At 45.2% G+C, this 13,363-nt stretch overlaps 1 protein-coding gene across 2 annotated transcripts in view; it reads right to left on the bottom strand.

The window, feature by feature from the left end:
* PTGES3 (prostaglandin E synthase 3) overlaps positions 1 to 13,363 on the bottom strand; it is an 87,260-nt gene that overhangs the window by 41,525 nt on the left and 32,372 nt on the right. For both annotated transcript variants that reach the window (XM_069230762.1, XM_069230761.1), the window contains exon 6: positions 6,539 to 6,628. In XM_069230762.1, the coding sequence (XP_069086863.1) occupies positions 6,539 to 6,628 (90 nt within the window). The remainder of the gene's footprint in view (positions 1 to 6,538; positions 6,629 to 13,363) is intronic.

The raw sequence follows: 13,363 nt of genomic DNA, 5'->3' as shown, positions 1-13,363 counted from the left end.
GTAAGGTACACTGCCAGCAGATGGATCCTGTGACAAAGATCCCACCATCAAATGCTCTAGGCTACGTGGGAGAGCTGGGGAGTTTGGGTGCCACCCTGCTTCTGAAGATAATACACAGCTGTCATGTCAGTCTTGACGATTTTCTTTGCGGAACAGACTGAGAAAATCCACTGCTTGGTTTTGGGGTCCTGTAATGTGTATTACACTCAGAGAGCTCCCTCTGGCCAATGCCCAGTGCTACACAGGTTGAACCTGAAGGTAAAACGGTCTTTATCAAATTCCACCTTCTTTGTTGGTTGTGTCCGTTTGGATCAGGTCTTCTGGAGTTTAGAGAGCAAAGGAAAGCCTTGAGAGGGGGGTTTGTGTGCAGAGTCTGTCTTTTGATCCTGCAAAGGTCTTGAATTGTTAGGTGATTAATATGGGTTCCCAATGAGGCATCTGTTATTAGGATGTGCCTTGAGGGTTCTCTTTTGAAAGAATGCTCCAGTCAGTAATTCTGATAGTTGCACCACCATATTAATGTTTGTACTGCCTGGGTTTTTAAAGATAATCTTTCTACATGGCAGTCTTATAAGACTATTGATCCTTGAGAGACTGCTCCAAAATATGTATGATTTTGGACATGCACTGGATCGACTTTTGATACTCAGCCCTAGGCTTTTCATAACATTGACATACACTAGAGGAGTAAACAACAATTCTGTTCTTCCTTAGATGGGCTGCAACAACTGCTATGCAATTCGGGAAAGTTCCTTCAGCAGGTTTTAGTCCAAACTCCTGAGTCTCCTAAAAATGTTATGTATTTTCTGTGTTGAGTGCAACTGGAATATTAAAACGTATTCTGCAGATCTACAGAACAAAGCCAATTGTACTTTTTGATTTGAGAAATTATTTAGGGAAGCACTAACTTTGAGACTTTCTGGAGAGTGTACTAGTTGACAAATCTTAAGCAGCGAGGGGGTGATTATGATAGAACTGAAGGAGGAATTGCCTCAAAGCTAAAGAAATATCCCTGTTTAAGGATGTTAAATTCCCATTTGTCTGATTACAGAGTTCCACTCTTCAAGGTGAGACATTACTGCGCTCCCTTCAGGAGGGGGTTACTGGAGGTGGGTGTTAGAGCATGGTTGGTGATTGCAAAGAAAGAGATTCCGCAGGCAATGAGAAGTGTTCAAAGGTTTTCATTTTCTTTTTTTTTTTTAACTCCGCTGGTACTTTTTATATTGACCTGGTTTGTTGTATTTGCTAGAGCCCTTTTGGTTGTTGCACTTTGATGGAAAAATCAGCATTCCTAGGACCTATACTGTCTGAAGAATACCTGTTCATCTTCAAGACCAACTTCCTTTAGGGTGTCAGTTTTGTTTTCCATACAAAGCATTTCTTCTTGTGTATGTTGCCAAAAGAAATTCATACCGGTAAAGGTAAGGATGGCTATTTTGAGCTGTGTCTTATGTATTAAAGAGGATATCCTCAACCACTAAGCTTCTCAGATCCACCATGGCAGTATTCTATGGCTGAGAGTTCTTCAGAGTCACCAGCAGCACTAATGACTTCACTGGAGAACAAGAATCCTTCATTAACCACCTCCCTAGAAATCCTGTTGTCTCTGTTTTGGCCAAAAAGGAAGTCAATCCATCCTAGTTCCCTTGTGATAATCCCAAACAGTGCTGTTGTACTTGCATATTTTTCCCAACTGTATAGAGTTTTTAGTCTCCATTTCAGAAAGAGCAATTGACTCTTGAGCTAAAGGGTGTCTTCACCTACCGGTGGTGACAGAGTCTGCTCTGGGATTAACTCTGAGAAACTCTTGGTCTTGCTGTGGTCTATATTTCTTTTTTCCAGGCACTGGATATCGGTCTTTATTTTGGACAGCATTATATATTTTCCACAGCTGTTTCTAGGATGCTTGGCACTACAGTTAAGTGTTTTCAGTGCTATTCTAGGACAAAAGGTCTCTAAAATTACAGACACTAAAGAAATGTTAAATTTTGTTGTCCATCTTGCCAGAACTTCATGAAAAGCAATGTGGTGGCACTCTTGATGAGGACTGCCTGAGATGCAAGACTACAATTTAGTATCTGAATTATGAGACAGAAATAAAGGGGAAATCCCTAGGTGAAACCAGTGTACTCTTTTGCGATCTTTGTGAAGAAGATGGTTTCCATATTTGTAAATGAGTCGCCAATACGGCTTTTGAAAAATTATTCAATAGCAAGAGATGTGATGGTCTCAAAGGGCCAGTGGGTCATCAAAGGATTATAGCTGTTAAGTAAAGGGACAGTAAACGGTGTTGGGTCAGAAAAAGATCCAGTCTGAAAACGACTCCAGGAGAGTTGTTTTGTTCTTAAGATACAATGCCTGTGATGCTGACAAGTACATAAAATGCACAGTCAAAGACAAAATGGACCAAGTTTTTGAACCTTGTGATAGTGATGTAGACACTTTATTTTTTACATCAACACAGCACACGATGCCCGATCTTTGCTTGGGTCGACAGCAATGTACCCCCTTTCAACAGACAAGTGATGGTCCTTTTCGACGTCAATCTGGACTGCAATACTGTATGCTTCTGATGGGTCAAGTTAATCCCTCTATGTCATCACCAACTGCAACATCTCTCTTTAGTTGCATTGCTTCTCCCCATCAACTAATCACCTTTCTTTGGACATACTTCTGTGGCGGTCTTTACGAGAGTGAGATTCAGAGGCTGATCTTGCTATTCTCCTCTTCTTCGGCTCATGTGTTGTCGAGCATGCCTTGTAATCGGATTCCCCTCTGTCCATTAAAGTTCTTTAAAACATCTCTCTGTAAAGGTCACATTCAGAAACTGAATGAGAGGCTTTCTCGCAGGCAGACCACATGTATTTTGTGGACATCATTTATATCCTTACTTCCACACAGTGATTGGGAAAAACAGATTTAACAGTAGTGAATGGTTCAAGGCGTCCAGTGAAGAAGACAAAAAGTGTTTCCTGCAAGGAAACAATAATATATTTGAGGTAAAATGCCACAGCAGGAGTGCAGAGGTCCTCACATGAGCCGGAAAAAAGAATGGGCTGAAAGAGGAAGGTGCCAGTTGAGTCTGGAGACAGGCCGGTAGGGCAGAGGCCAAGTCAGTTGTCTCTGCAGGGCTTTCAGGTCAGCAGTCCTTTGTGTAGGTTGCAGGAATTGGATTTCCTGGGTTCTGGGTCGCCCCTAAATACTAAATTTAGGGGTGTGTTTAGGTTAGGAGGGCAGTAGCCAGCGGCTACTGTCCTAGAGGGTGGCTACACCCTCTTTGCACCTCCTCCCTGAGGGGAGGGGGGCACATCCCTAATCCTATTGGGGGAATCCTCCAAATTCAAGATAGAGGATTTCTAACGGCAGGGGTCACCTCAGCTCAGGACACCTTAAGGGCTGTCCTGACTGGTCGATGACTCCTTGTTTTTCTCATTATCCTCTCCTGCCTTGCCGCCAAAAGTTGGGGCAGTGGCCAGATGGGCGGGCATCTCCACTAGCTGGGATGGCCTGGGGTGCTGTAACAAAAGACATGATCCTTTGAGGCTCACCGCCAGGTGTTACAGTTCCTGCAGTTGGAGATGAGAAGCACCTCCACCCAGTACAGGCTTTGTTCCTGGCCACAGAGTGACAAAGTCACTCATCCTATGTGGCCAGAAACTCGTCTGGTTGCTGCAGGCTGGCAGAAACTGGTCAGCCTAGCACTGGGAGTCGGACTGGTATTCAGGGGGCATCTCTAAGATGCCCTCTGGATGTATTTTATAAATAAATCCCACACTGGCATCCGTGTGTATTTATTGTGCTGAGAAGTTTGATACAAAACTTCCCAGATTTCAGTGTAGCCATTATGGAACTGTGGAGTTTGTGTTTGAGAAACTCCCAGACCATATACTCTTTATGGCAACCCTACACTTACAATGTATAAGGTTTTTGATTAGACACTGTAGGGGCATAGTGGTCATGCACATATGTCCTCATCTGCAGTATAGTGCACCCTGCCTTAGGGCTGTAAGGCCTCCTAGAGGGGTGACTTACCTATGCCACAGGCAGTGTGAGGTGGGCATGGCATTCTGAGGGGAGTGCCATGTCAGTCATTTTCTCTCCACCAGCACACACAAGCTGTGAGGCAGTGTGCATGTGCTGAATGAGGGGTCCCCATGGTGGCATTAAGACATGCTGCAGCCCTTAGAGACCTTCCATGGCATCAGGGCCCTTGGTACCAGGGGTACCATTTACAAGGGACTTATCTGATTGCCAGGGCTGTGCCAATTGTGGGAACAAAGGTACAGTTTAGGGAAAGAACACTGGTGCTGGGACCTGGTTAACAGGGTCCCAGCACACTTTCAATCAACTGGCATCAACAAAAGGCAAAAGGTCAGGGGGTAACCTTGCCAAGGAGGCAATTCCTTACAATCTCTAATTAAGCTAGGCCCCAGAGTGGAAGTTCTGAAGCTCTGACAAGGGAGAGTGGCTTAGTCCTCATATAATATGAAGCTGTTGCCCCTCGAAATAGAACACAGAAATCGCCTTTGCCTTTTCTTTCATATCAGTATTACAGAATTTGTGTGCTGGTAAGCTACAGCAGCCAAGCTAACAAGTCCATAGATAAAGCATTGAGTACCTAGCCAGGTTGGGCTGCTGGTAGAGAGGGTCATTAAAAAAGTTGTATCTTTTCCATACAATGATCAGATCAAACTAGCACATAACTGATAAGTGGATGGCGTCGTTAAGATGGTTATAGCAGGAACCAACTAATCAAAATATTATTGTCAAGTATTTCTGGTTGAATGAATAAAGATACAAATGATTAAACTTTCCAACACTATATTTTCATTTCCAAAGAATCACCACTGACAACACTCTAGAACAAGGAGGCAATTACTCCCTTGTTTTACCAGCCAATAATAATGTACAAATACTAGTACACAGTACTCTGGAAAAAAAATATCACAGCAAAACTTTAAAATGCATGACCAAACCTCAAACGTGGTACTGAATGGAAAAATCTACGTTTTCCAGATTTTCTTTTAAAAAGATTAGAAGATATAGGTTTGTGAAGAGGTGGTTGTGGGCACCAGGTAGTGGGTTGGGTTGCCACAAATGGTGCTGTAAATGGATGCAGAGTGTGTCAGGGGCCATGCAGAAAGGTTTTTAAGTGCCAGAGAAGAGGTCTGCGTAATTTCTACATGTAACATTCAGTAACCAGAACAAACCATGTTCAGTAAAAAAAAAAAAAAACGGAATATAATAAACAAAGAGTTTAACAGATGGCTATGTGGTGGATTTCAAATTGAATGATTAAGATTACAGGAAGGTTATGTACATTGCAGTGTACCGACAAAAACATGTTTCCTTAGAAAGGCTTCCCAAACTTCATATATCAATACAAACGTATGCACACAGGAAGAAAAAAAAATCCTCCGAATTAAAAAACAATAAACTCTCCCACCAACAGCGATGGTGAAAAACAGCTCTTGCAAAACTACTTTAGAGCTTTTGAAGTTAAACATCCCAAACGCAAACCTGGAAATCCTAGCAACCTTTCGGAAGCTTACTACAGTAAGGAACCCCACAGTTAATGCTTCCCATAACTTAATGCAGATATGACAATATGGAAGTAGTATATAAATGCACTGTCCATATTATGGCAAATATTTAGCATATACCTGGAACTTTTTGGAGACGAAGTGTATCTCAGAAGAAGCTTTTTTCTACCATATTAAGAACACTTCAAGTGAGAGGGCATGGTGACAAACATTTACTGCAATAGTCACAAACAATTGAAAACATTTCAAGTGATGGAAAACACTGAATGGTGAAAAATTAATACACTGAAAAAGCTGTAGAAATTACGTAATAGCTGCTAGTGGTACTACAGCCCCCTCTCATGCCTATATAAAAAGAACTGACTGAGTCAACTACCAGTACAGTGCTTTCTGGAGCAGAGCACTTAAGCTTCTTAAAGGCACAGGTGGCCTTTGTTTCCAGCGCACTAATGTAAGGTATGATCAGACGTCCGTTTACTCTTATTCAGCAAACCTTTTAGCGGCAATTTAGGATAAGGGTACTGTAATGTAGTTGTTTAATAGTATTTTTAGTGGTGGCATATATAAATTGACCCTTTACAGGCTAGAGGTGCATTCCTTACACTTGTCAAGTTAATTTTGTACACCCTCTTTGGAATAAATTGTGTTGCGTTACAGGATCCGACATGCAGCAAACAAGAAATCAAACGTTTATTATCAACTTCTCCTTGAAGGACAAGATTTGAGGGAAGGAGCCGACAGTACACTTTCACCATGCATCCCATCTTTGACTTCTAGGCGAGACTGCTGGGAACGAAGCATTCATTTACTAGAAAGAGTCCACCAACGTACAGCCATCACAATACAATTGAAGATGGAAGTTACAGCAAACACTGAACTTTGGTTTACCATACACAAGGTGTGCCAGTAGCATTTGAGGCAAATGAAGCATAGCTGTATTTATTCATGTCTATCAGCATACTGACAAACCATCATTCAGCGATTTAATAGTTTACCTCTGAAAAACGATCAAAATTAGACATATCTTCCTCTGAATCGTCCTCCCAGTCTTTCCAATTGTTGAAATCCACACTCAGCCAGTTTAGCTGCATAAAGACAAAACACATTTTCGTTTGCTTGCGGTTGAGAGGCAGAACTATGCAATTGGTTTATAAGTCTCAAGATACAGCTGTGTGTAAGAAGGATGTACGAGTTTGGTAGTATTCTTCGCTTCAGTCGAAAGCACTAAAAATAGCCCATTCACACAGTTAATCTATTTCACTGCCACCCATTTTCATCTTCATTTTACGTCCCATATAAATCCAACCCAGTCCCCTACGGGTCTTTCAAGAGCACAACGCCTTAAAAGTCTATCACAGTAGGCACGGTTACAAAAGGAACTGACTGAACACTAAAAACCCCACAAACAGCCACCATGGCTGTGATACAAGTAACCTTGTACAGTAAACCACCGTTCATCACAATGGATGAAATGTAGAAACATTAACTGCTTTCAGGCAAATACGAACTTGATTCAGTGGAAACCAGTAGGTGCTTCAAAGGGGCTATCAACCCTACAGTTCTTACAATGGTGGTTCTGACAGTGCCCAGTTATTTATGGGTGGTGTTGGGAAAAATGGAACAGGTTTTGAAAGGACTGGCTTAGCATTTACAGTTCCAACTTAAAAGCATCCTCATGTGGTAACATAAATCCACCAGAGAACCTGAAAGGAAATTAAAATAGAAGCACCATGGGCAGCAAGTAAGCAGAGGCAAAGATGAGGATCAGGGTACAGACTGCCTGAAACCGTAGGAACAGAAGAGCACAGGGATGTAAGCACAGTGACGAGAAGCTGAACGAGGGAAAGGAAAATGGGTTAACGGGATATTTGTCTGTGGTGAGTCCAATGAAAACTGTTAAGCAGGAGTCCTGCTAAGAGGAGGCAAAATTCTATGTCAGGACCGGAAGTGAGGATAAGGCTTCACTTTCTCCACTTTAATACATCCAGCAGCCATTGGAAGCACGTTAACAGAACAAACCTACATTGCTCATGAGTTCTAGGGAAATAGAAAAACAAATATGTCCACCAATCAGATCAAGTCCATCCTTTCAACTTCCCCAGAGGATGCTCTATCCTCCTCTTTCTTCGCTTCTCCAGCAGCTTGAGAGAAGTGTTTGCCCCCTCATTTTGACATGGCTTGTTAGACTATCATTACGGCTTTACAAAAGTTAATTGTGTGCTTTTATTCATGCGTGAATGTTCTGTGCTTAATTTGCAGTTTTTCCTGACAACACGGTCACAGGAACATTCTTGCTCCTTCGCAGGCGCTTGTGATACTGCAGGCTCGCAGTGCGTTCTTTCAACCACCAGGGGAACCGTGCTTATGAAATTACTAACTCAGAGCATCTCTAACACCCCCCCTTGCCGGCCCGTCATTCACCTGCTTATGAGGCTTGGTGAAGCCCAACCAACTGCTATCTCCAGCAGGGGGGGTGCGGTTGGCAAAAATCAATGAGAGCCACTGCCTGGAGCACATCACTCGTTTTAATGGGTAGACTTTAGTACAGTTTGGGACTCGCCCAGGCAGCAAGTCAGTTCCCTCTTTATCATTAAGGGACGACTAGTCCCGGGCCCTTTGGGGTGTTCAGAGCTTAATCCTTACTGGGATATAAAATATACAGGAGACTCCCCTATAGTGTTATTCCCCATTACTCCTTGTGGTGCATACTTTCCTCCATTGGTAATTTGAAGATTATTTTGAGGCGGTGGATGTTACATACCTCCCTATTGATGATCACTTTTGCCAGGTCATGGATGTTTCAATATTTGAGGGACTTTAGCAAGTGGTTGCGCCCTTGGAGAAGAAAATACAACTCCAGGCTCCGTGCCAAAGACCCATTGAGATGAGGGAAGTATGTCAAGGGCCCCAGGACCCTTTACCTCCAGGGCAACCTTCCACAACAGCCAGAGTCCTAATGCAAATGCACAGAGGAACAGGGAGTCGATGTAGATGCTTGTGCACACCTAAAGGCAAAGGCAGCTTTCATGTCCTCACAAACCTCCACATCTACCACCCAAGGCCTAATTTAGGGGGACCCTCCTATGTTCCAGACTCCCAGAACCCAGGGAACCTTAATGGACTTTCCCCATACCTCTGATGGAGATAGGGACTTGGGCAGACCCTGGCGCCCTTCCGGGGGGCCCACAACCTCGGTACTGAACCCAAAGAGTCAGGTTCTGACATGTTAAACCCAGATGAGCTTTTACATCCACGCTCCGAGGAATGGACCCCCTGCCCTAAGATGGCGTCCTACATAGCCGCCAGACCAGGAGGTGCAGAGCTGCCATAGAGCAGAATGCCTCAGACCAGCGTCGGATGGGAAAGTAGCTGTCACGCCAGAGGTGAATATGAAAATGGTTAACTTCCTAGCTAAGTTGGTAAGGGACTCAAAGAAAGGAATTGATCGCTCTTAGCGTTCAGGCAAAGATAAACTGTAAGATATCTGTAAGGAAATGCCTCCTTGGCATGGTTGCCCCCTGACTTTTTGCCTTTGCTGATGCTATGTTTACAATTGAAAGTGTGCTGAGGCCTGCTAACCAGGCCCCAGCACCAGTGTTCTTTCCCTAACCTGTACTTTTGTATCCACAATTGGCAGACCCTGGCATCCAGATAAGTCCCTTGTAACTGGTACTTCTAGTACCAAGGGCCCTGATGCCAAGGAAGGTCTCTAAGGGCTGCAGCATGTCTTATGCCACCCTGGAGACCTCTCACTCAGCACAGACACACTGCTTGCCAGCTTGTGTGTGCTAGTGAGAACAAAACGAGTAAGTCGACATGGCACTCCCCTCAGGGTGCCATGCCAGCCTCTCACTGCCTATGCAAGTATAGGTCAGTCACCCCTCTAGCAGGCCTTACAGCCCTAAGGCAGGGTGCACTATACCATAGGTGAGGGTACCAGTGCATGAGCATGGTACCCCTACAGTGTCTAAACAAAACCTTAGACATTGTAAGTGCAGGGTAGCCATAAGAGTATATGGTCTGGGAGTCTGTCAAACACGAACTCCACAGCACCATAATGGCTACACTGAAAACTGGGAAGTTTGGTATCAAACTTCTCAGCACAATAAATGCACACTGATGCCAGTGTACATTTTATTGCAAAATACACCCCAGAGGGCACCTTAGAGGTGCCCCCTGAAACCTATCCGACTATCTGTGTAGGCTGACTGGTTCCAGCAGCCTGCCACACTAGAGACATGTTGCTGGCCCCATGGGGAGAGTGCCTTTGTCACTCTGAGGCCAGTAACAAAGCCTGCACTGGGTGGAGATGCTAACACCTCCCCCAGGCAGGAGCTGTAACACCTGGCGGTGAGCCTCAAAGGCTCACCCCTTTGTCACAGCCCAGCAGGGCACTCCAGCTTAGTGGAGTTGCCCGCCCCCTCCGGCCACGGCCCCCACTTTTGGCGGCAAGGCTGGAGGGAACAAAGAAAGCAACAAGGAGGAGTCACTGGCCAGTCAGGACAGCCCCTAAGGTGTCCTGAGCTGAGGTGACTGACTTTTAGAAATCCTCCATCTTGCAGATGGAGGATTCCCCCAATAGGGTTAGGATTGTGACCCCCCTCCCCTTGGGAGGGGGCACAAAGAGGGTGTACCCACCCTCAGGGCTAGTAGCCATTGGCTACTAACCCCCCAGACCTAAACACGCCCTTAAATTTAGTATTTAAGGGCTACCCTGAACCCTAGAAAATTAGATTCCTGCAACTACAAGAAGAAGGACTGCCTAGCTGAAAACCCCTGCAGAGGAAGACCAGAAGACGACAACTGCCTTGGCTCCAGAAACTCACCGGCCTGTCTCCTGCCTTCCAAAGATCCTGCTCCAGCGACGCCTTCCAAAGGGACCAGCGACCTCGACATCCTCTGAGGACTGCCCCTGCTTCGAAAAGACAAGAAACTCCCGAGGACAGCGGACCTGCTCCAAGAAAAGCTGCAACTTTGTTTCCAGCAACTTTAAAGAACCCTGCAAGCTCCCCGCAAGAAGCGTGAGACTTGCAACACTGCACCCGGCGACCCCGACTCGGCTGGTGGCGATCCAACACCTCAGGAGGGACCCCAGGACTACTCTGATACTGTGAGTACCAAAACCTGTCCCCCCTGAGCCCCCACAGCGCCGCCTGCAGAGGGAATCCCGAGGCTTCCCCTGACCGCGACTCTTTGAACCTAAAGTCCCGACGCCTGGGAGAGACCCTGCACCCGCAGCCCCCAGGACCTGAAGGACCGGACTTTCACTGGAGAAGTGACCCCCAGGAGTCCCTCTCCCTTGCCCAAGTGGAGGTTTCCCCGAGGAATCCCCCCCTTGCCTGCCTGCAGCGCTGAAGAGATCCCGAGATCTCTCATAGACTAACATTGCAAACCCGACGCTTGTGTCTACACTGCACCCGGCCGCCCCCGCGCCGCTGAGGGTGAAATTTCTGTGTGGACTTGTGTCCCCCCCGGTGCCCTACAACACCCCCCTGGTCTGCCCTCCGAAGACGCGGGTACTTACCTGCAAGCAGACCGGAACCGGGGCACCCCCTTCTCTCCATTCTAGCCTATGTGTTTTGGGCACCACTTTGAACTCTGCACCTGACCGGCCCTGAGCTGCTGGTGTGGTGACTTTGGGGTTGCTCTGAACCCCCAACGGTGGGCTACCTTGGACCAAGAACTAAGCCCTGTAAGTGTCTTACTTACCTGGTTAACCTAACAAATACTTACCTCCCCTAGGAACTGTGAAAATTGCACTAAGTGTCCACTTTTAAAACAGCTATTTGTGAATAACTTGAAAAGTATACATGCAATTTTGATGATTTGAAGTTCCTAAAGTACTTACCTGCAATACCTTTCGAATGAGATATTACATGTAGAATTTGAACCTGTGGTTCTTAAAATAAACTAAGAAAAGATATTTTTCTATACAAAAACCTATTGGCTGGATTTGTCTCTGAGTGTGTGTACCTCATTTATTGTCTATGTGTATGTACAACAAATGCTTAACACTACTCCTTGGATAAGCCTACTGCTCGACCACACTACCACAAAATAGAGCATTAGTATTATCTATTTTTTACCACTATTTTACCTCTAAGGGGAACCCTTGGACTCTGTGCATGCTATTCCTTACTTTGAAATAGCACATACAGAGCCAACTTCCTACAATATCACTGGTCCATTAGCAAATATCCTTGATATGGAGGAAGACACCAAAGCTTCCGGCTCCCTAGTCTCCCCTAATGCGCTTTCCAGCTGAGGTCAGAGGACTATTATTTTCTTAGGAAACGGGAACCGTGCAATTTTCACGGGATCGCTTAGGTCTCTTCTAACAAAGATATACCCAAAATTAGGAGAACTGTCCACCTCAGGGGCAGGGCCTATTGCAGAGGGCAACCTTTTTGGAGACCCCTTTCTGAAGGAGTTGGAAAATTTGTCTACACGTTCAATTCCCTGGATAAGGCCCAATGCTCAATTCAACGTATATTTTCATCCCATGTTTTTGCCAGAGCTGGTCGTGGCAGGGGGTGCTCAACCGGGCGTACTTACCATCAAGCCTCCTACAAAGGTGCGGATTCCCACAGGGGACAATGGCAAGATCCGGCCAAGTTTTGGAAACTTCTATCCGACAATGTATTACCATCAGCGGGCTGCAGAGGAAAAGGCAATGGTTCCTCTAACGCCCCACAAGGTGACTGTTCAGACGCAGGGGATCAGTATTGGGGGCAAACTGAGACTCTTCTCCTACAATTGATCGTCTCTAACCACAGAAGCGAGGGATGCTCCAAAGTATCAGAGGTTTCCAGATAGAGCCTCCTTCCCCAACGCTTCCACCCCAAACCTCTTTCTTTCCCTCCCAATCACATGGCATTGATGGATGGGGAGATTACCAGTCTTTTGGAGAAATGGGCAATTATACTATCTTCCCTTCACCCCCACTATTTCCTCAGTGATCTATTTCAGGCAGTAAAAAGGGATGGGGAGGTGGGGGTGGTCACTGGCGCATCATCTATCTGAGAGATTCTAATGAGTGGATGGTATATCGCCACTTCAAGATGAAAGGCATTCATCTCCTGAGGGATCTGCTGTAAGGTCAGGATTGGATGGTCAGGTTTGGTTAGTCAGGTTGGACCTCTAGAGATGCGTATTTCACAATCCCCGTTTTCCCTCCTTACAGACATGTTCAGCAGTTCCAATGGAGGTCTCAGATTTTTGAGTTCACCTCCCTTCCTTTCGGTCTGTCTTCCGCTCCATGGTGTTTGAGCAAGGTGATGAGACCTGTGGCGGAACACCTGAGAGCAATAGGTGTCAGACTATTAGTCTACTTAGACGAAATCCTGACTTTGTCCAACACGCCTTGTAGGAAGTTGGCTCTGTATGTGCTATTTCAAAGTAAGGAATAGCATGCACAGAGTCCAAGGGTTCCCCTTAGAGGTAAAATAGTGGTAAAAATAGATAATACTAATGCTCTATTTTGTGGTAGTGTGGTCGAGCAGTAGGCTTATCCAAGGAGTAGTGTTAAGCATTTGTTGTACATACACATAGACAATAAATGAGGTACACACACTCAGAGACAAATCCAGCCAATAGGTTTTTATATAGAAAAATATCTTTTCTTAGTTTATTTTAAGAACCACAGGTTCAAATTCTACATGTAATATCTCCTTCGAAAGGTATTGCAGGTAAGTACTTTAGGAACTTCAAATCATCAAAATTGCATGTATACTTTTCAAGTTATTCACAAATAGCTGTTTTAAAAGTGGACACTTAGTGCAATTTTCACAGTTCCTAGGGGAGGTAAGTATTGGTTAGGT

The sequence above is a fragment of the Pleurodeles waltl genome, chromosome 4_2, assembly GCF_031143425.1.
Source record: "Pleurodeles waltl isolate 20211129_DDA chromosome 4_2, aPleWal1.hap1.20221129, whole genome shotgun sequence".
Classification (NCBI taxonomy): domain Eukaryota; kingdom Metazoa; phylum Chordata; class Amphibia; order Caudata; family Salamandridae; genus Pleurodeles; species Pleurodeles waltl.
The sequence above is the reverse complement of the archived record's forward strand: the minus strand, read 5'-3'. Positions and strand labels throughout refer to the sequence as shown.